At 40.1% G+C, this 23,490-nt stretch overlaps 1 protein-coding gene across 1 annotated transcript in view; it reads right to left on the bottom strand.

Moving 5' to 3' along the window:
- Window positions 1-4,522: 4,522 nt before the first annotated feature.
- GOLPH3 (golgi phosphoprotein 3) overlaps window positions 4,523-23,490 on the bottom strand; it is a gene marked incomplete at its 5' end in the record, with an annotated part of 30,216 nt that continues 11,248 nt past the window's right edge. The window contains 3 exons of the mRNA XM_084278854.1: window positions 4,523-5,090; window positions 8,033-8,147; window positions 15,796-15,927. Of these exons, the coding sequence (XP_084134980.1) occupies window positions 4,666-5,090; window positions 8,033-8,147; window positions 15,796-15,927 (672 nt within the window). The 3' untranslated portion in view covers window positions 4,523-4,665. The remainder of the gene's footprint in view (window positions 5,091-8,032; window positions 8,148-15,795; window positions 15,928-23,490) is intronic.

The following is a 23,490-nucleotide window of genomic DNA, read 5'->3' as shown; positions in this document are numbered from 1 at the left end:
ACCTTAACAAACCACATGTTACAAGCTGTAGCAGGCAGACAGCTGCACGGCAGCTTGCACTGACACACGTTATTTGTTGAAGATGGGGAGGTTCCTTGTGGCATTGGCAGGGAATCAAAGCAGGGGAGAAAGCAATGCTGAGGACAGGGTAATGGAGAGTCAAGCTTGAGTTGATCATAAAAATGGAAAGGAACAAAAGGTTTGTAATAAAAAGGTACGTGGAAACACCTAAGGTTGGAAATTAGTACAACTCACTGATGCACATGGAAGAGGGAGGCGCCAACCAACAAGAAAGGAGAAGAAACAGAGACCAAAAGAAAAAAACCTGCTGAAACCACCAACTGTTTGGAAGTACAGAAAGGTAGTGACAACACTACTACTTACCATCATTTCTTCCCATTCTTTTTTCTTAAGAACTAGCTTTTCTTCCCAGTTTCTACAGAACTTTTCTCCTGATTCAGGAGGCATTTCCTACCATCAGCTTTTTCACAGGCTGCTGCTTTGCAGGCAGAAGAAAACAAGACTGAATGCAAGGAAACTCCAGATTTTGTTTGGAGATCAACTTGGCCAGCAAGTCTGACCATGCTTCTTCCCCATCCCCAGATCTTTCCCTCCTACCCAGACGCTACCTCCTACACGCACCTGAAATTGCCCTTTGCACTTCCAAAGCACTTGACAACATCTCACATCCATATTAAAATGCTGTACAGATTAAGCACTACCACAGTATCTATTAGCTTCTTTTTTTCAGGAAAAAATTCCTTTACTATGAAAGTAACAGAGCACTGTCCAAAGAGGCTGTGGAGTCTCCTTCTTGGAGACTTTCAAAACCCGCCTGGATGTGTTCCTGTGTAACATGCCCAAGGTGATCCTGCTTAGCAAGGGGCTGGACAAGATGCTTTCCAGAGGTCCCTTCTAACCCCTACCAGCCTGTGATTCTGGAATTTTTACTTCTGAAGCTAGACATTCCCTTCTGTACAGGCAGATGGACAATGCGGTAAAGTGGGACATAACCAACTGAATACTTGATGTGGCCAAAGCCCAGCTGAGACAGAACTGAGGTTTAGATGGAAATCTTTAAAGTTCTGTTTCCCAAACTGGTGAACACCAGTCTCAGGAAAATCTGGAAATCACTTAGGAAGTGGAAAAATGTAGTTTCCTTAGGCATTGCATACATGTGATACACAGTAACCACTTGCAGCTCATAGCTTGAAAGGGTGCTTTATTTTGTTTCAGTACAGACTCAGTCCAGTTCACAGAGAACACGTTAATACACATCTTCGCTTTGTAGGAGAAATGGGCATGAACACGTGAGCAGTCACCAGCCTGTTACAGCCAAATTGTGCAACCCTCACCTCGAGAGCATCGTCTATGGCACACAGGTTTCACTAGCATTCCATACAGGAGCACCGTAACATCGTCTCTAGAACACAGGAGGGGAGGATGTAAATCTCAAGGGCTGTAGAACTGTGTCATATATACATACACACCACTTAAGGATTTAACTTTCAAAATCCTGTTTTTGATATTAGCTTGAAGATGTTTTAAAGCAATATACCCCTGAATAATACAGGTCTTCCTCGAGGCAAACATTCAAGTTCAAGGTATGGATAGCATCTCTTTCAGCATCCATCAAGAGCTGGACTGGGGGCAGCCAAAAGTGTCTTAAACCCAGGTCTCCTTGATCTGCAGTAGCAGCTCACAGGAAGAAGGGTATCTGAGTCTCAGCAGAACAAAGCAGCCCCTCACGTTTAATGGTTTTACTAGAACCTGAAATGAAGGCAAGAATGTTGGCTGTATCAGTCCCTGTTAACCTACAAAACTTACCTGCCTTGTTAGGCATAAGGTCTGGTAGCACTTGCAAGGCTTTGGGCTTTCCAAAGCACAACATAGGACTGAAAACTCCAAAAGCTCACCTATGCCCCCTGCACATCCGGGGTGGTCTAGGAAAGAGACACCATTGCTAATCAAAAAGCCTTAATTACTCGCATCAAAGTTCTCCAGTGCACCTAGTACCAACTCTCCCCATCACAGAGGGTCCTCTCCTTGAGCAAAACAAAAATGATAAATACTGTAACCAGTTACCCTTTACACAAAGGGAAGCAAGGAAAAAAAAAATCCCACCACCTTTTTCTGGAGGGGATTAAAGGGTGACATCTTTTAAACCATGCTGGCTGTAAGGGTGACAGAACCCCTGCATCCTCCACAACCTACCACGCAAAATATAGAGCAAAGATGACAGGACAGAAAAGGGATTATGAAAGACACTTTCCATCTTTCAAGTAGCTTAGATTTTCAAAGCCATTTAAAAAGTTGTGTGTCCTTAAATTGCTCCTAAAGACATCACTATTTTTCTGACCTTTCCACCTAACTTTTTTCTTCTCTCAAGGAGCAACAGAAAATGAGAAAACAGATCACAGAAGTGAGACAATGAAAGCAGTGAGTTAGCATATATTATCAAGTACAGAAAGTTTCCTTAACCTGTTGAATATAAGAGCAACACAGCAGCTTTCAGTTCTCCTCTACTTAAAGCTATCACATTTTGAAATGTTTCAAAGAAAGTGTCCAAAGTTCATGCCCAAGCTCCTCAAAGTCTTAAACACAGCATCTTACAACTGAAAACACTGTTTGCCTTTTTATTTGTAAACCAGAGTTTGAAACATCTTACAGTATACTTTTTATTTAGTTTTTTTCTAAAGAAATAGCATTTAAGAACTGAAAGAATAGTGTGCTATTAAATGTTAAGGACCGTATTTTTAAAAACCTGTATTTAAAAAAGGTCACAGTTAAGATGAATCTAAGTTGTCGTGTTTTTTTAAAGTGAACTACTTAAGCATCTAAATGATTGAAAAATGAAGTGCAAAACTGGAAGTCCAGTCACAGATGAGGCTGTGCAGTTGTGCTCATGATAGAAAAGGACTACGGATGGCAGGCACTGCTGCACACTCAAACTAACTCAGTCTGTCTCAGCCATGAATCCTGCAGATCTGAGCCACACCACTGATAAGGTCAGTTTCATCTACTTAATATAAACTATCCCCTTCTAATAAGAATATTAACTAAAGCTTTCAGTTAAGCAATAACACCTTTCTAATTAGCAACAAAAAAATAAAAATGACATGCTTGCTCTGTTTCAGGCACTTTTAAGATCATAGTTTATTTACTGTAGGTAAAAAGCTAGTATACAGATTAAGGGATCCCTTAAATTTTAACTCTACACTTATACACCATCTAGTATTCTTGCTCTGAATATTAACCAAAAACATTTCTAAACACCTGTAAGCCCCACTATAAATCTGTATTGTTGTGAGGAAAAAAATATAAATCAATGCTTAATTTTTTAAATGCATAATATTTACACTGTGAAACCAATGAGAGATTACAAGCAGTGGCAAAGAGGCAATAAATTTTAAAAAGCTGAAGTTTTGGTTTTTTACAATAGTGTGCTAATCAGCATAATTGTATATAAAAAAACTAAGATGTAGCAGAGCATCCCATTACAGAAATCTTAATCATCTGAACTGCAGTCATTACTTGCAAACCATTTACATGCAACACCTGCTAGGACTGAGTTTTTGTTTTTGAACTGTAAAACAGATTATGAGGTTTAAGAGAGAACCATTAATTTGTTGTACAAATTCAAAAAAAGTGCACTCAAGAATTGTACTGGTCTCGAGCCTCTTCCATACAGGGTGGGGGAAGTTCAGACGATGACAGAGAATGGTCTCTTTTCCATACACTAATTGTCAAAGGCAATGCGTGGACTGAGACTACCTGGATGGCAAACTCTGTAGACACAGGAAAAACAGCTTTCACATACATGCTCTTTACAGGAGGCCTTTCTTTCCATCAAATGGCAATGGCTGATAGCAAATAAGGGGCACCAGGTGTACAACTAAGTAGATCTTGCAAAATACTAAGATGGGGCAGTAGTTAATATACAATTGGATCTATATATACAATATAATGGAATGTATCCCATCCCCAAACTGGTTTATGAAACAATTGGACCTTTCTACACTAGCCTTATGACTCAGCTATCATTCTAATGAAAATGTAAATACACAAGAGACTTGCATGAAAAGTAAAGTTTATGGGGCATTTTACAGAAACCACTGACAAAGCTGCTTAATGGCATTTCTGCTTTTAAAGTAATTTTGTTAGATACAATTGAAACAATATCTGTGTGTAAAATGTCCTGACAGACACTTCAACACGGAGCTTTGGTGATTTGAAAAGGCCCTTTTTAACCTGTTGTGAATTGTACTGCGGAAGATGCATGCACACATCTGTGTCAGCCAGTGGCCCAACTGCATGCATATTTGCTCCTTGAGGTGGCTTTCTGTGTTAAACCACTTCAGTAACAAAAGATGACAAACAGATTAAACAATGTGTTTCAGAGAACTCAAACTGAATAGGAAATGGAATGCCAATATGGCAGTAAATCCTTTTTCTGTTGTTTTTTAAACAGGAAGGTCTCTTGTACCAGCAGAATCCTGTATACAGATACACAGAGGAGGAGGGAATACACCACTTATAATCCCCATTAAACAAGAGCAAATTCATCATGTGAGAAGGTACAAATTACAGAAAACATGAATAGTCAATAGAAGAGAAACAACTGGTTTACATGAAAGAAGGGAGAACACTTCAGTCTGAATGCCGTTATTTTGTGAAGGCTGCTACAACAGCCCACAGAACCTCATTCGTGTTGGCTTTCATACATTCAACCTCGGGGTCTAAATCCAGAAGCTGCCGCACTCTCTTTGTGGCTAAATCATACTGCTCATCCAACAGGGGGGCAAAAGCGTTCTCCAGCACATCCGAAGCGTGGGCTAGGTAAACGAGTGCCAGTAAGCGCTTGTCCATGCGGTGAGGGTCGTTCACCCATTTGTCAAGCACTGCTTCTTGGACCTTCTTGATGAGGCGCTGCTTGATGTTGTTGTTGGTGAGAGGGTGCGTTGTCATGTCAAAAAGAAGGAAGTTCTGTTTCTCTGTGGTCAGTACACCTTTTTCCACTAGATTTTTAGCTAACCGTTCACGGACGTTTCGTAGCTGGTAGTGCAACTTCAAAGGGTTCCATGTTTCACCTGAAAAAAAAACCAACAACAAAACACAACATGCAAGACCCCCAACATTCAGGCAAAATTCAAGCTGTCAAATTCACATAGGTGACTAAGATATTGTGCTAATATCAGCATTTCTCTGACCTCTGACCTACCCAGATATAGGCATAGAGACAGAGACCACGAGAGTGCCCTTGGAGGGCCTTCTGTGTATGTTTAAAGTCTGAAAAAAATGCAAGCTAAGCCATGTCTGGAGAACATAACAAATAAGCAGTCTTGTACTGAAGAAAAAAAAACAACAAAAAAAACCCAAACCAGCCACGAAGAAAGTTTACTTTCAATAATAAAAAAGCCTCTCCTCCAACCCTGTGCATTTGTCTGCTTCCAGCCCCCTACCGTTTTAGAGACTGAAAGAAATGTCACTGTCTGTTCTGCCAGACAAGCCAAAGCACACCTACCCTCTGCATCTTCAGGTTGTCATTCTCCCCTCCCCTCCTGCCCCCACCAGGTGAAGCAGTGACTGTGCACTGAAAGAGTGCAGGGGTGCATGTGTGCACAGGAGCACGCGGAGAGAAGGAGCTTTAACGTTTCTCTAAATTGTTTTCTAGTGCTTTTTGTTAAGGCAGGAGAATCCAGCCCTTCAGAGTGCATGACTGTGTGTGCATACAGGAGGGAATTTAAAAAACACAGAATCTGCATCAGTGGCTAATAAAGGTAACAATAAACCCACAGATGACTGTTTCTCCCAATGTGATAGAGGGTGAAAAACTGTATCCAAGTTAACAGCAGACTTAATTAAACAAATGAAGTGAGACCAACTGCATAGTGAAAGGCAGAACACCCACACAGGTCTGAAAGGAACTACGCAAGTCTCTTGAGGCCCCACACCTCACTGAATGTGATTCTCCAGCTTGACCATGAATAAAACCATCACACACTAAAAGTAGTTTCCTTACAGCATTTCACAGGCTATTTCCTGGATTTTTCTACATTTATTAGGTGGATGCAGCTATACCATAATAAAAATCAGTACTGTAGTGACACCTTGTGACCAATCTCCTCAACTACACAGACACTTGCTTGTCCAGACAGGAAGACTTCCATCTACAGGAAGACTCGACATTTTGATCCAAATTTCTATATCCCCTACACTTGCTTCCCTTAGAGGCTGCCTCATAAACAAGATCAGCCTGGTAAACATCACCATACACGTCCATATAAATATTTCCACACAGCTTTAAACTCCTAGCTACTCTAACTTCAAGCAGTACTCTTCCCATTGCTGATAATTATGGATAGAGCAGCTATTTTTCCAGGATCAGGCCCTAAAGCTAAATTCTAAAAAAGTTTATTAGAAACCCAAACAAAACACCAGAGTACTTTTCTTCAAAGGGCAGTCCTCTAAACCACTGGAAACATAAAGGACCCATATGCCATGCAAGAATTTGCTATTAATAACCACATGTATGTAAAAATGACTGGTCCAAGTCTGAGCTACAGCACTGACAATAACTGTCTTCCCAGAGCCAGAGCTCAGCAGGGTCAGGAAAACCTTAGCTTAGCTCAAAGAAAACCTACAACACTGTTCATTCATTTGTTGACCTTTTTTGAATCAGTACTAACTTGATGCGCTCTGCACTAGGAGAGAAGGTGAAATGTCAGCACAAATTACATATTTGGGACAACAAAAATGAATTGTTTTTGCAGGCTGTAAAAGTGAAGGAGAGCTGAACCAGAAGCCATGCCCCTTACTGCCCAGTACAGCTTTGTCCTCTGCTCTCCTGCCTCTGCCTGACAGTTGAAGAGCCAGAGGGGTGGGATGGCAAGGACAGGAGCACGAACTGATGTGCAAGGAAAGCTGTTTAAGGTGCTAGAGGACAAATGGGAAGAACATTAAAAAAAACCACCATACAACAAGGCAGCAGAGAAAGGTGCAGAGTTTTTCCTTATTTTTTAAACTCTTACTTACCTGTATTCACACATAACAAATACATTTAGACAGACAACAGAAGTCTCATTACCCCCTCCCACCTCCCAGAATTACCTTGTTGACAAAATAGTGGGGTATCTCCCTGCACTGTTTGCACAGCTTACATACTGCTCTGATCCACTCCAAGGAAGCTGCATTTGATGTGTTTTGTAAAAACAGACAAACCCTGGTGATGAATTCTGGCTACAGGAAAAAAAATCCTAAGCCCTACCAAAACCAAAACAGTAACAGCACTACATGTTAATCAGATGGTCACTGTTAATTCCAGTTTAATTTATGTATCCCGAGGCTACAACTGTTGGGGAGGTATAAGAAAAATGTCGACTGCAATTGTAAAGATTAAATCCAATTTCCAAAGATAAATCCAAAAGGTAAAGATTAATCCGATTTTCTCAGCAAAAATTTAGTAACTTTACAAAAAACCCGTGTGCAAAGTACTCATCTTGAAGACTTTGTTTTGAACAACAAGAAATATCTCGTATTTGAAAGTATTTATTACATTTTCCCTCCTGACCGTTTACTCCTTTATTTAGGATTAATGTCCAACTCAACCTCTATTTTTACATCTAAGTGGTGAGCTTCTTTTTCTCCTTTATTTATCTAAAGACCTGAATGCTGGATCTTTACACCTACACTCCAGACTTCCACTAACTCTCCTTTCCAATTACAGAGAAAGGCAGATATATCTCTAGGGTGCAATCCTGATTTACTTCAGCCAGCAGAAGGCACTTCTTCCAGAGTTGAGAGAGATATCCTCTGACACTTCTATCTAGATCCTTTCTGTACCACTCTAATTCAAAAGCAACAGTTACTTACATTTGATTAAAGGCAACAATCAACAAGAGACTACCTTAGAGGATAGACTAATTAACTTTTTTGCATACTTTCTCCCCAAAAACCCTACAGTATAATCTCTAGTGATGCAAGGCAATTAGCTTTATTGGGGGTGGTGGAATACATTATGTCCAAGACTTACCACTAAGCAGTTCAATCCAATTTTGTACTGTTTCAGGAGGCTGGGTCTCTTTTATGTGCTTCAGAGCTTCATCAAGCAGAACATCCCCTGTAGGAGCATCTGACTTGCAAATCACCTAGGACAGAATAAAACTGCAATCAGTATTCTGACTTAATTTTTAAAAAGTTTATTTGTCTTGATAACAGGTAGGTAGATTTTTCCAGTTTTATTGGTGTATGTTTATGGTATCTGAATTAAGGAACCACCTCTAGGAATACTCAAGTTGAAAAAAAATACTGAGTTGTTATAAAACCCCAATGAGCTATCTAGGATTTTAATTACAAAACTATGTTCAAAATTACCTTAATTGACTAAACACTTAGTTTTAATAATGTGCTTAATATCCAATTGAAGGAATAGAATCCACTAACACAGGCAGGTCCTTCACATCCTCCCCAAAACATAGTAGAGTTTTAAAATTACTTTCCTATGGCAGTCTATTTTACTTCAAACCAATTTATTCAAAATACTGCAATTAGAAAATTAGACCATATGAAATAAATTAAACACAAAAAGCAGGAAAAGTTTCTTCCATATACTTTTATGTTCTAGACAGCATCTTTAATTTTTACAGCTTCAGGGAAAATGCTGACCAGCAGCACCATGTTCCGTTCGCTAACAGTTAAACACATGCATTCGGCAAAACACGTATGTACCAATAAGCCCCTTAATATGCAATAATAAACACAGTATCATTTAAACTTGTTGTTAAATAGCTTCTAGATTGAGTTCTTCCCTGAAGACAGCACAGGTGAACAAGAAAAACATACATAAGAAAACTTACAAGTTTGAGTTACTTCTTGTTTAGAAGTTACACAAATTATGTGTAAATACCACTTCTGTTTAGTAAAACAAGAGCACCTACTGAAAACATACAGATTAAACTAGCTCCCATCAATAAGTCTGAATAAAAACAAAACATCAGCAGTGTATCTTTCCTTAGAAAAGTAATAATTACTGCAATTCCAGAGCCAGTTATAAAAGCACAGATTAAACATAAGATTATCCTAAACTGGAAGCTCTTCTTGCTTCCTCACGCTATGTGCATTGGTGTAGACGCACTTCAGATGTGCTTCAACGTACCCTGCACCTCCTGGAACAGACTTGGGGAACTCACACACAGCACCTCTGTAACATGCCCTCCCATATTTTATCACCAGACACGTGGATGCCCCTCAGCTCATTTCCAGAGAGCCCCCTTCAGATCCAGTTGAAAGCCCCCTCCACAAGCCCTGCCAACTCCTGGGTGTACCCCAGGTAAACCCCATCTGCCACCAGCAATCCTGGTGCCAAACAAACAATCCCATGATCAAAAACCCCAAACTCCTACTGACAGCACCAGCCTCTTAGCCATGAGTTGATCAGGTGTGCTTTTCTGCTCCTCTCAGTGTTTATCCCTGCTTCTAATGGGATAGAGAAAAATACCACCTGGCAATCAAAATACTTTTATAAGTTAGCACTTTTTAAGTATCAGCTGAAAAAGGTAATGGACAAAAAACCCAACACCCTAACACATCAACACAATTCCACATACACATGAGAAGCAGCAGGTGAAAGCTAGTTTTCATAAGGCCTCACTGCAGGCATCCTGGGAAAGCTTTAAGCCTCCTACTGAAATACATTCCAAGTTTAGTTCTGTTCTACAGTTACAATAATCCTTACTACAAACAGAGGAGGACGTTTTCGTAGGGCTTGTGGAGGACACTGAAATGAGTTGCAATGGTAAGACAGCACCAATACTGGCAAGACAATCCCAAAATGGAGACCCATACAAAGTCCCCAAGATGAAGTGAAAAGCAAAACTCCTGACATTATCTTTGTGAATACCTAACAGGTCACAGCTGGACTATTATTTCCAATTTAGGTGGTACACACAAAGCACAAAAATTAAGAATTTTAATAAAATCAGCAAGAATGAGCCAGTCCACAATGCCAGGCTAAAAAGAACGAGCTTTCTTTGTATCTAAAAAGACAGAATCCAAGATAAATGGTGGTTTACGGTGCCTACTGGGGAAAAAAATTAAGAGATACAAACTTATTCTAGATATATGGAAGATGCAGGATGTACCATTAAAACCTTTCAACAAGCAAGTTAAACACTTGGGAAGCTGTTGAGTTGTAGTCAGTGAAGAATATTAAGACATATAACACCTGCCAGGGAGGGACCAGAGAAGCTGAATTATCTGTTACTGCATCAAGATTAAATGGTCACTTTACATACCTCCCAGGTCTCCATTTTTGGCATCTGGACATCACTTCAACTAAGTTTTAAGAACACATCTACCTTTTAATCGAGACAATCTTTATCTGAAACTAAGCACACAGCAATGTGTGTTTGTCGTGATTTACAAGCTCGCACCACACTGTCACTCAAAAGCCCCACTAAGCACACACAGTATCACATACTTTACGGCTTTCAGAATCTTGGTATTATTTTTGGAAGTTTGCTCTTTACTTATACAGGATAGTTCAAGCTTGCTTTTTAAGCAGCTTGATGGTGGCTATTAAGAGCCACTTTTCAGACATTCTTTTATTAATTAGCCTAAAACCACCCAACTTATCTTTGCTTCTTTTCAAAATGGACATGTCAGCAGTATTTTAGTTTCTTTGAAGTGTCTCTCATGATTAATTTCACAGTAACCTTCATTAAACTGGACTGTTCCAGCCTGCTACTCACCACCTCACATTAATAGGTAAGATGTGAAGTCATCTTTTTAAACTTGCTTTTATTATTTCACAAAAAAAAACCTCAAACCCACAAAACACACCTTACTGAAGAGATAAAATAATGCTTTTAAGTCTAACATATAAGGTGGTGGTGGTGATGGCGTTTCAAGTTTAGAAAACAGCTTTCCTTGCTTATTTGGGCATAATGCACCATGACAGTAAGAGCTTACATAGGCACTTAGAGGAACGAGTAGTAAGGAGCATAGACTTCCCCATTCAACTCAGTGAGGACTCTACAAGCTCTTGTGAAGCCACAATGCACAGTCATTTTGTTTCCAAGTTCACAGTCCTCTACAGCACTGTTTCCTCTCACTTCTCTGTTAAATCCAGTAGTCAACTTCACATTTTCTTTTGACCACCCTTTCCCTCAAACAGAAGTATTTAGTTTCACACCTCGTGGTATTTCTTCTTACACTGTTATGACTGAAGAGAACTAGCCAGGAAGCATTCACTGGTAAACCCCCCTTCAAGAGCAGGAAACCGGATGGGCTGGGCATCTTGTGAATTGAATCATCACACATGATTAAGCATCCACATGGGGGAATTTTTTTTGCCCACTCTCATAGATGAGCAAAGGGAAGGAAAGAAGGTAAGTTCGTGGGTCTTCAGAGATGACAGCCCTTAGCGTTATTGCAAAAATTCTCTATTCCAATTTTTCAGTGGCTTATCAAGTACTAGATTTTTCCTTGCATTCAACTGCTGTGAAAATTTCAATTATGCAGAATATTTAATTTGCATTTTCCACAGAGCACCTTCACAATTAAGCAGTGCTAAAGATTAAACACATCTTGCTTTGATTTTTAAAAAAACTTCTTTATTTAGTTTTAATACAAAAACTCACTCATGCATAACTGACCTAGAATTGTCAAATACAAAATACTGAATTTTGGGTATTGGGGATTGGAGGATTTCTTTTAAGAAATCTAAAGATTTCATTTGCTTTCCAAGACTATAAGGCAGCAGTAACTCTTCAATAACCACTAGTATTAGAAGCTATTTTATTTATGTATAAACCTCACCATTTATTTGCTTGTTTCTACATTGATACCAATGGAGTTCTGTCTAAGATGATGCAATGATTACATATTTTAAGCCAAATTTACAAGGATGCGGCAATATAAACTCTCGTGCTCAATCAATCTCATAGCCTTCTATGATCTCATCACCATCTGGGTGGATGGAGTGAGAGCCGTGGATGTCATCTACCTTGACTTCAGCAAGTCCTTTGATACTGTCTCCCATGACATCCTGATAGAAAAGCTGAGAGAGCATGGGATAGATGAGTGGACAGTGAGTGAGGTGGGTTGAGAATTGGCTGTCGGACTGAGCTCAGAGAGAATGGTGATCAGTGGAGCAGAATCTGACTGGAGACCTGTGACTAGTGGTGTTCCCCAGGGCTCAGTGTTGGGTCCAGTCCTGTTTAGTATCTTCATTGACGACCTTGATGAGGGAATTGCATCGACCCTCAGCAAGTGCCAATGGTACAAAGCTGGGAGGAGTGGCTGACACTCAGGAACACTGCGCTGCCATCCAGAGAGACCTGGACAGGCTGGAGAGCTGGGCAGGGAGAAATCAAATGAAGTTCAACAAAAGCAAGTGTAGAGTCTTGCATCTGGGGAGGAATAACCGTCAGTATCATTACAGGCTGGGGGATGACCTGCTGGAGATGAGCTCTGTGGAGAAGGAGCTGGGGGTCCTGGTAGATGACAGGTTGGCCATGAGCCAGCAGTGTGCCCTGATGGCTAAGAGAGCCAATGGGATCCTGGGGTGCATCCGGAGGAGTGTAGCCAGCAGGTCTAAGGAGGTGATCCTCCCCCTCTACTCTGCCCTGGTCAGGCCCCACCTGGAGTATTGTGTCCAGTTCTGGGCTCCCTGGTATAAAAAAGACAGGGATCTCCTTGAGTCCAGAGAAGGGCTACGAAGATGATTAAGGGCCTGGAACATCTCCTGTATGAGGAAAGGCTGAGCGAGCTGGGACTGTTCAGTCTAGAGAAAAGACTAAGGGGGGACCTTATTAACGCTTATAATTATCTGAAGCAGGGGATAAAGGGGGAATCAGACAGCCCCTTTTCAGTAGTCTGTGGAGACAGGGACAAGGGGCAATGGCTGCAAGTTGGAGCACAGGAAGTTCCACACCAACATGCGGAAGAACTTTTACACAGTGAGGGTGACAGAGCCCTGGGACAGGCTGCTCAGGGAGGTGGTGGAGTCTCCTTCTCTGGAGATATTCAAGACCCATATGGACACCTTTCTGTACAGTGTCTCACTAATATCCATAAAGTCCTTGTCTGCCAGTTTCTCACTCATTTGTCTCCTGATGGCATTCAATTATGGATTTAATGCATCTTGATCCATTCTGAAATTTGTCTTACAAACTGAAAAAAAAAAATCAGGAAAGATCCACCTGATTTATGGCTTGAAGTGGAATTCATAGAATCATAGAATGGTGAGGGTTAAAAGGGACCCCAAGGATCATAGAGCTCCAAATCCCCTGCCACAGGCAGGGACACCAACCTCCAGGCCTGGAGCTACACAAGGTTGCCCAGGGCCCCATCCAACCTGGCCTTGAACACCTCCAGGGACGGGGCAGCCACCACGTATCTGGGCAGCCTGTTCCAGCCCCTCACCACTCTGTAAAAAACTTCCCCCTAATATCTAATCTAAACCTTCCTTCCTTTAGTTTTAATCCATTCCTCCTTGTCCTGCCATTGTCTGCCCTTTTAAAAAGTTGATTCCCCTCCTGTATGTTCCCTTCAGGTACTGGAAGGCTGCAGTGAGGTCCCCCCATAGCCTTCTCTTCTCTAGGCTGAACAAGCCCAGCTCCCTCAGCCTCTCTTCGTAGGGGAGGTGCTCCAGCCCTCTGATCATCTCTGTGGCTCCTCTGAACCCTCATAGCTAGCGATCTTTTAAGTCAGCTTGATGAGCAAGGCCACAGTGAGCTGGTCATACATCCATACTACTACCCAAAGAACTAGTTCTACCTTCTTATTCTCACCTTATTGCTTGTGCCAGCAGTCTCTCTTGTGCCCCACATGGTGACAAGATCAAGAAAGCAATTCAAGTAGAAAACAACGCATCAAAGTAGTGAACTAGCCAGAGGGGTTACCAGACACGGCTGCACAAGTGCTAGTAACCACCCAATAAAGCCTCCAAAGACACAACTACCAGCCTCAGTGGCAACACAGGCTAAAGTGACTAAAGCCAAAACTCCTCCCTTCAGACCATGGCTTTAGATTGACAAATCAAAGCTTTTGAGTTTTAAGGAGGTTTTACCTTCCCACAAAATCTGAGGAGGGACTTGGGGCAAGGAGGAAGAATGGCCAGCCTGAGAGGCACAAGCTATATATATGGTATTGCCACTGAATCACAACCTTGGATGCAACTGGGCAGTTCATTCCACACAATAAGCACAGTATTCAATCCACAGCAAAAGCTGAAGGCAAGGGGAGCCAAGCCTGCAAAAGGGGGACAAAGAGGACACTTGGTAGAGTTGAGACACTTAAAACTAGAGATCACAGGAACAAGACTGAAACCCAGTGTTAATGCAAAACTCCAAATAAGTAGAAAACACAAGGAGCTCATAAGAATGATTTCTGAAATTGAGAGGGGGCTGCAGGGGGAGGAGAAACCTCATATGTATCAGCAGTCAGGGATTTTATTTGCAAGAAATTACCTAAACAGAAACTGATCTTCATTTGAAATTGAAATTAAAGCCTTTTTCATAGAACTCTCCTGCCTGCAAAAAAAAAAAATCTCTCAATTGCCTTACGACAGTGGAAAAAAACAAATCTTTAATATTGGGTACCTTTTAGACCTTCTTAAATAAAGTGGGAGGGGCAATGCAAGACAACAAACCCACCCACAAAACCACATGATAAAATTTAAAACAAAACAAAAAGTAACAAAAAAACCTCACAGCCAAGAGGACAATAGTTTTGCCTGTACTCTTTACTGAGAATATCCACATATTGGTTTTCCATTTTCCTACACTCCTCTTCAAATTTTCACGTAGATGAAGATGACAAGGTTTGCACAGAATGAAAATAACTGCTAGAGAACATCCTTGAATGCCTAAGGAGCCAAAAGCTTTGGAGTAAAAAAAACAACTGTGCAAACTAGCCAATGCTGAATATGCTTAAATGAAACTAAAAAGTAAGAGCTGTTTATCTGAACAGAGGTTCAATTCTTCAGAAGAGGAGGAAGCTGAGAGAAGATTGGGAATTTGTAAGCTTTCCTTTAAAAAATTTAGCAGAAGATCATATTGACAAGGAAATATGCCATAAAAGATAAATTATTTGTGGCACATGGACAACATTTGACCATGTTTTCAGTAAGCTTGTTTTACAAGTATCCTCTAACGCTGGTGAGGTAAAAATTCTTCAAATAGTGTCATTTTCCACATTGTGTACAAAGGAAAAAATCCAGCCACCTCAAATCTTCCATCTAAATCAACGAAGGACCTTGAAAAATCTGCCCATCTTCAAGGGGCCAGGCAGCACAACAAATTGAAACTCACTGGTCACATGCTTAAAGTAGATACAGTTTTGTGATCATTTCCTTCCTAGGCATTGCAAGCACAAAGTGCAATGCTGTGTACACCAGGATTAAACCGGTGGCTTACAGGATACATCTGGCAGGCAGGCAGTCAAGCCAGCCATTCCTTTCAGCCCCAGCCCACATACCACCACTATCACCACCAGTTCCTTCAGCAGATTACTGGCTCCCAGCAGTAACTGCTGCCACTGCACCCTGGCCAGGACCACCACTAACGTGTGTGCAAGGCTCCCAACAGCAGCAGGAACACAGCAAGAGAACAAACAGGAGCAAGGAACAAGTACGCAAGATTTTTTCCTGGGGCACTTCAACTATTTAAAGACTTTTAATTCTTGCACATTCTTGCACTCTTAAGCAGTGCCCCAATCACCAAAACAGGTTTTTTTTCTTGTATTACCTGGAACATGGCACAGAAGTAAATGTGAACATCTTCCTCCACTTACCTTTCTTGTTAAGAGACTTTTGCGCCTCATCCCACAAGCCTCAAGTTGAAGACGCCCTCGCAATGCCAATTCGATCAACATGCAGCCACGCAGTCCTGAGGAGATGCAGTCATTCCAGAAAGACGTGTAGCCCTGTGAAGAATGAAAGGCAGTGAGATAGCTCTATCTCCACCTGAAAGCAAACAGAAAGAGTTCTCCTGTCTTCATACACTCCTGAAGTAGCATTACTAGTCAGCTACTGAAGATATGAAACGCTCATCCCCTATTTATTTCTGACACAATCTCTGCTCTTTGAAGAGCAGGGAAACCTCAGAAAAAGTGACAGAACATGTAACTGCAAGATACCAAGAACTGTAACACACAAGGTGTAGTTTATACATAGAATACATCAAAAATTTGGCATTACTGACATTACACAGGCTTATCTGAGGCTTCTGAGAAATACTAGCATGATTTTACATTTATAAGCAATATGGTACTGATGAAGTAATAAACCCCTGAAAATCAGTATTAAGTAAAATACAGTGTATACTGGAAACACAAATGTGGCCAGCACAAACCTCAGAAGAGAATTTTTCAGCTTCGTTATAGTAAACTAAAGGACAAAAGTTTCCAAGTAACTGTAATAGCTATTTTATCATTTATATCCATTTAACTCCTTTAAATCCTTAAAACATGCATTTTTAAAAGCCTGATGTATATTGTTCTTATATGGGCTGCAAAACTTCAAACCACGTTTATTCTATGAACCAGACTGCACCTACCATGCCTTTTCATCTGTACTGACAGCTTAAATGGACAAGCAGAGTATTTGACCCAATACATCTACTCAATACCTAGAAATACATGCATAGACTTTTGCCATCTATTGCTCAACAATGTTCATCAAAAAAGCTTGCAAAAAGGCTTCTGTACTACCTACACTACTACTAGGATATTTTTAAGTATCTGAGACAAAAGAAAGTAATTGAGATATGGTTTGTCTTTTAAGAAACCACTAAAGAAACATTTGGTATGATTCAGAAAGACCTTCCAAAACTCCGCTGAGGCACCTCTGAAAATACCCAATATGGAACACATTTCCTTTCATAAAATTAATCTTAACCAATAGTAAAGACTAGCTCAAATCAAGAGCAATTCAATTTTATTCTAGTAACAAAGAAAAACTGCCAGAGTAGAGACACAAGGTGCATACATCTGAAGTCCACTAAACTTACAAACCAGTCCGTAATTAATGAGTGCCATTAAATATAGATTTCCAGGAACATTAAAGTATTTGCTTCCATTTAGCTGTACGGTATAACAACCAATATTTCTTTAAAGTCTACAAAGTTCTGAAACTCTACAAGATATGTCACATTTATTTAAAAGGTCATAAATATAAACATGGGAAAGGGATCTCTCGAGGTCTCTTCCAACCCCTACAATTCTATGATTCTATGATTCAGCCTTCTATTCAGAGCTGATACTTATGAAAGCAGCTGATCCTTGTTAGAGCCAGACATTCTATAAATTAAGATTTTCATTGGCATGAAGCAAAAAAACATGCAAGATGCAATGCAGTATTTGTTTGAGGTATTAAAAAAGATTACTCTTATTTTTTCAATCTAATAGCCTCTTTCCATAAAAACTTTTGCAAAGAGATAACATATATGCAAACTAAGTACTGCACAAACTATGCACAAGCTGTGGCACAATAAATTTGCACTTATTTCCATTCAGAGAAAGTGCTACATTATTATTTAAAAAAAGGTGCTATTTTCAGTGACGAAAACTGAACTTAAATTAAATGAAGTGAGGTGAACTACACAACTCCTGGCAGCAATTAACAGGTATAAACCCCTCAGCTCCAGCAGTTACTCAGTATATATGGCCACACGCTGTGGGTTACAAAGCGACACAGGATCATAGGGTAATTCAGGTTGGAAGGGACCACAGGAGATCTCTAGTACAATCTCCTGCTGAAAGCAGGTTCAACTATTAAGTCAGATCAAGACTTGCCTGAGTAGAACCCTGAGCAACTTGAAAACATCCAAGGATGGAAGCTGCACAACCAGTTTTTAATCTAGTGATCCTCAAAAGCAGCTCAAAAAGATTATGGTCTTCATAATCGTAACTGCTTACCCTGTAGGTTTGATGACATTAAAAGAATGAGAATGTCTACTGCCTGACAGTCTTTTTTTTTTCCCTCCAGACTCAAGAGCTTGCAGGTGATCTGCTTGAGAAGGGAAATATTTCAATACACAGAGGTTATACTGCTATTAACACAGTGAAGAAAGAGATATTTTAGAACAGCTGGTGTCAGCCTAAACATTTTTCAATCCATTAAACTGATCTTTCCAGATCGTTCAGGCAGATGGGCTGATTGTTTTTGGCACTTACTGCAAAGACCTCAAACAACTAAAGAACTTTCACAGAAGGTCAGTTTAGTACAGAGCATCCTTTAAATTAACTCAAACTTCCTGGTGTAACTGCAAAATCTGTAGAATCAGACATTTATCTCCAACACTGCAAACAGTTTCTTGACACATACTTCAAATGGCATACAGCATAACTAAAAAAAGGCATACTAAAGAGAAGAATAATGTTCAGCATTATAGAACTATTGCCTATTAAAGAGGCTATAAATGGGCAGTTAAAAGGTGTGAAAAAAGAGAATAATAATGATATAAAGGAAGAATAGCAATACAGAATAATGCATTTACAAAGGAAACAATTTTTCTTTTTTCACAGACAAGGACTAAAAGGTAGCAAAGGAAGCTAGCTCATGGGTTAGACAAGTCAACAGCCAACTTCTTTCATATGTAGCTATTCAATTGTTTCAAAAGGAAGGCTAAAGTTTGTTAAAAATCCTTTAGATATTAGTTAAAATTCATAGGAGATCGATAATGAAGTTTGACAGAGGGCAGTGGATCTGTAAGCCACGCATTGTCTGGGAAGCTCCCACCCAGCCAAAGTCAGTGTAGACTGGAAGAGCTGTCATTATGTGCATCCCCATTCACTGACCATGGCCTGGCCACTGCCTGTTGCAAGTCAGGGAACAAGACAGGGACTTAGTCTGCCTTTTTAACACTGTTCTCACTGTTACTCCAAATGCCTAACGGTCTCAAAGCACTTAGACTGAAGATCAAAGACGGCTATTTATAGATGAAAATCATTCTGCTATTTAATGCTCTTATATAGAATTGATTTTCTCACAGATACACCAAATATTTTTATTTTATCCAACTTTATAAACATCCTAACTCAACAAAACACTTATTTCACTGAAGTTGCTAAGCAGCTGGGAGACAGAGGGAGGAAAGTCTTATAAGGCGGGGAATTATTTTTATCTGACACTAGAAAAGCACTTTAAGCTATGAATAGCTCAAGACAAAATTTTAAATCTGCACTGATTCTAAGATCAAATGCATGTTTACAACCATCACTTATTTACACAAATAAAGCACATCATCATTTTCATCAGAACTGACCTAGAAATTTTCATGTACAAACTAATTTTTCTGGACAAGTATAAAGGGAAATAAGAATAAAGTTTGTAACAGAAACTTGTTACTATATTGACTTTGAAACCTCAGTCTTTCCACTCAGGTATGGCAAGGCACAAAGTTAAGACTTAAGATCCTCTCTCTGCTTTAAGTTATCTGTGTTCATTACACCATTTCTTTTCCACCACCTCCTGCAGCACTTACCCACTTTTTCCTTTTCCCATGCCCCTTACCCAATTTCCAGCTCACACCAGTCTTCCTGTCCAGTTAGTAATGAAACACTTGAAGCTCACTAACTAGTCCATCTCCTAACGATGGCCCTGTGCCTCTGTGTTACCCAACCTACCTTATCTTTCCCCACCATCGAACTGTGACACCATCTCTCCTACAGGAGCATTCCTCCCCACCTCATCTTACTGTGGTAAGTAATACAGTAACTTTCCACTTCCAGATTCATAAATACCTAAATTTCTGTGACCTTCATGGATCTCCTTAGATCTACTGACACAGCTGGTGCAGAAAGGCAGCAAAGTATTTTTATTATATATAGTGAGCAGCCATCTTATTTGTGTGTTTGCTCCAAGAGAGAGATAAAGACACATAATTATATATTAGTAGACATATGAACAAGTAATCTTTACCAAAACACTGGGTCTACCTTTTCTGAGCAAAGCACAAGCTCTCACAGCTCCTTCCTAGTTGCTGCAGGACTACCCCAACTCAGATCTGCATACAAAACACTGTAAACATACACTAGGACCCAGAGGCGGACATGCACAGTGCAACAGGAGGCAGAGTTCATATAGGAAAGAGATCCTGAGCGGAAACATACTAGCAATGTCACTTAACTTTAACTTACATCATTGCCTAATGATGTCCCTTCCTGGTTTGCCTCCAAGATCCCTGACTTTCAAACTTCACAAAGCTCCACTTAAAAATGGAATAGGGCTGTAGGACTTGCTAAAAAGTATTTACAAGCATTGCAGGAAGTTATGAGAACTTCTGCACAAAGCGAAAAACCTAATGAGATAATCCATTTAGGCTATAATAAAGCCATAAGTAGGCAGGCAAACTAGATAAAGAGAAACCCTGTATACATCAGCTCTGACACCACCATAGGATTCTGAATTTGGTGACTATTCAAATACTCTTTATTAAATACTCAATACTAAGCACCAGTGAGGCTGCATCTCCAGTACTGTGTTCAGTTTCAGACCCCTCACTACAAGAGCGACACTGATGTGCTGGAGCACGTCCAAAGAAGGGCAGCAAAATGGTGAAGGGTTTGGAGCACAGGTCTGATGAGTAGCGGCTGAGGAACTTGGGGTAAATGGCAATGCAATAGTGACTGATACAATTTACTACAGTATGTAAAAAAACAAGAATGAGAAGATTCCAACATGACCAGACCACCTGAAGGTATTTGGCAAGGCTCACCAAGTATGTTAGCAAATGTATATGATCAACGGTGCCTTAGGAATTTGCACAAAGCTTCAAAAAGATCTGACTTAAGTACAGACTAGCCGACCTTCATGGGGCAGTCATTCAGTTACCTCTCACATTGCTTTACTCACCTTCCAGGCAAACCTCCACCCAAAGACACCACAGTATTTTCTGTTTCCAAGTGCAAATTAAAGCCATCCAGCAATATCAGTGAAAAAATAAAAATAAAAAAAAACCCAAACAAATTAAATTGCAGGTGCCATTTTACACCTACAGACACATAAATATTGGCAGATAAGTTATTTGGATGAATTACAGAGTGAAGTTTTTTTAAAAATCAAACTGCTGTCTTAAGATTGATTTCAAAAGACTCACAAGTCCAAGTAATCTTTTACTTACACACTTTGTTTTACATGTAAGAGTTACTGAAAATGTGTTCTCACCAGTGAAATACACATTCTGTCTCCTATTTCTCAGTTAACTCCAAATGGGAAAGCAACAGTCCCACCTGGCACAGAATGAGGGGAAAACAGAAAAGGATGGGAACAGTGAAAAATCCATTAAAATCTCTCAGATTCAGTAGAAAGGAAAAGAAAATCAGCACCTGCAGAGTTCCAACCACAAGGCTTCAAGACATACATGTTAATAAAAGAAAAAGTGTTTAAGTTACTTGGTTAAGACCACCTGTTTTCAGAACCTCTTAAGATCACAGCACAGACTGTAGCTGCCAGTGTACTCCCTGATCTAGACCAGTGTGTCTCAAGCTATTATAAGATTACTTTGCAGACCACAGAGCAATGGCAAATGGAAATCAGCATTTTAAGTTTTTTAAAAAGCATCACGAAGCCATGCAATAGTCCATGAAGACAACTGAAGGTTACAATAGCCTGGTCATCAAAAAGCAAAATATTTCTTTACTGTAGCAACAACAGGCCCCCCTCCAGATACACAGACTCATAATCAGTATTAAAGGTCAGTGTTAGGTCAAAGTCTTGGCCCTGACAAAGACTCAATTTACATTTATGAAGAACCAGAACAGCAGAGTTTCCCTGGGATAATGCATGTGATGCTGCCCCAGTCTATATTTCACCTTCTAAAAGCATCTTAATTTTATATTTAGAGTTAATAATAGTCCTTAAACCCTCAACTAGCACCCTATACTTAAAAGCGAAACAAAAGATCTATGGTAACCAAACAATTAAAGGGGATGCTTCTGAAGGAGAAACAACACTAGAGCTACCTAAATCCCTGAATTCCTGTTTTCAGGAAAGGCCAAATAATTTTACGACAGACACAAACAAAAATACTGCCAAATTTTAGTAAAGAATGCAATTCCTGCATTTTTCCCTCAGAAGGGTAGTGGACCAACATGGAAAGTACTAGAAAGCCAAAATCAACAACTATGGCTCCGAGCTATAACTGAAAGTTCCAGTTCCTGGAAAATATACATGATAATCTATCAAGACAACATGAAATCCCTAACTTCATGGTTTCTCACCTAGGAGGCACAGTCCAGGTTAAAGAAAGCTTTCACTTCAGCAAACAGTAAATTCTGACTTTACAGCTAGCCTGTTTTCCATCTGACGAGTATTTCAGAGGAGAAGATTCAGCCATCTCTACTTCAATGCTGAATTACAGAAAAGCTAGACTTCCTGAAAACTCTGCTAGAGTTTGCTATTACTCCTATTATTTCTGCACGGATGGCATTCAAATACAGTGTTGATGGTAGCAATATGAAAGCTGATACACAAACCTATTGTTTTATTTATACACAAACATCTAGCTTTCCCAAACAACCGTTTCTTCCTTGTGATCTATTCTTTCCCATGTGCAGCAGACTATTTTTATTGTACCTTCTCAGAAAACACAGATGACAAACATACTGGAAAACATTCTGTGCTTCTTGGCATCTTGGGAAGTTATTGAGGGCAATTATCTCCTGGTGTCATTAGTTACCCTCACCAAATTTACATGTCAGCATTAAAAAAATGCTGTTTGGAGACTTGTAAAACTTACAAGGTTCAGTTCTACTTTTGAGATGAGAATAAGAAACAGTTGGCAACAGATACACAGCCTGAGACACGTGCACAGTCCCAAGCGTGGACTGCTGAGGAACCAGACCCCACTCTCAACTTTGAAAGTCAGTTTAAGTTGTAGCATTGGGCAAGACAAATTGCGTAGTCTCCTGGCATAAACTACACCAGAGTTGGTTTTGACATTGCAAAGTACAATTAGCAAAAGGCCTGCCTGCTTCAACCTTTACACTGCATGTGTCATGAGGTAAGAATACCTGCACACTCACTGTCAATCATTACATCAAGACAGACAGACTCACATCTAAACATAAATTCAGATATCTTTTCTTAGAGCTAAAGTGGCAAGAGACAAACAACAGGGGAAAAAAGCAGAAATAAAACAGGACAAAATGACAGTGTTTAATTACTTTCCCAGCATCATAATCTCTTTTGAACCACTACTTTCTGTGCACCCCTCTAATTATCCTTCTGCTGAGAGATTCATTTCAGTTTTAGTGACCTTTCAAATCAATGTCACTTTAACCTTGCACAAAACCCTGTGCTTGAGAAGGTATGTCCTCCTCCATAACTTAATTTTTAGCCATTTAAGGCCTAAACCTAAGAATACCATCTGACAGAACCTGAACTGCTGCTGAAGACAGTATTTTTTCAGCCCACCAAGGTACCTCACTATTCTCTTCTGAGCCCACAGTAGCAGTTGTGTAGTCACCCAATTCACCAAGCATGTG

This window comes from Gallinula chloropus (genome assembly GCF_964237585.1).
Source record: "Gallinula chloropus genome assembly, chromosome: Z".
Classification (NCBI taxonomy): Eukaryota; Metazoa; Chordata; class Aves; order Gruiformes; family Rallidae; genus Gallinula; species Gallinula chloropus.
Note: the sequence above shows the minus strand (reverse complement) of the source record. Positions and strands in the feature narration are given on the sequence as shown.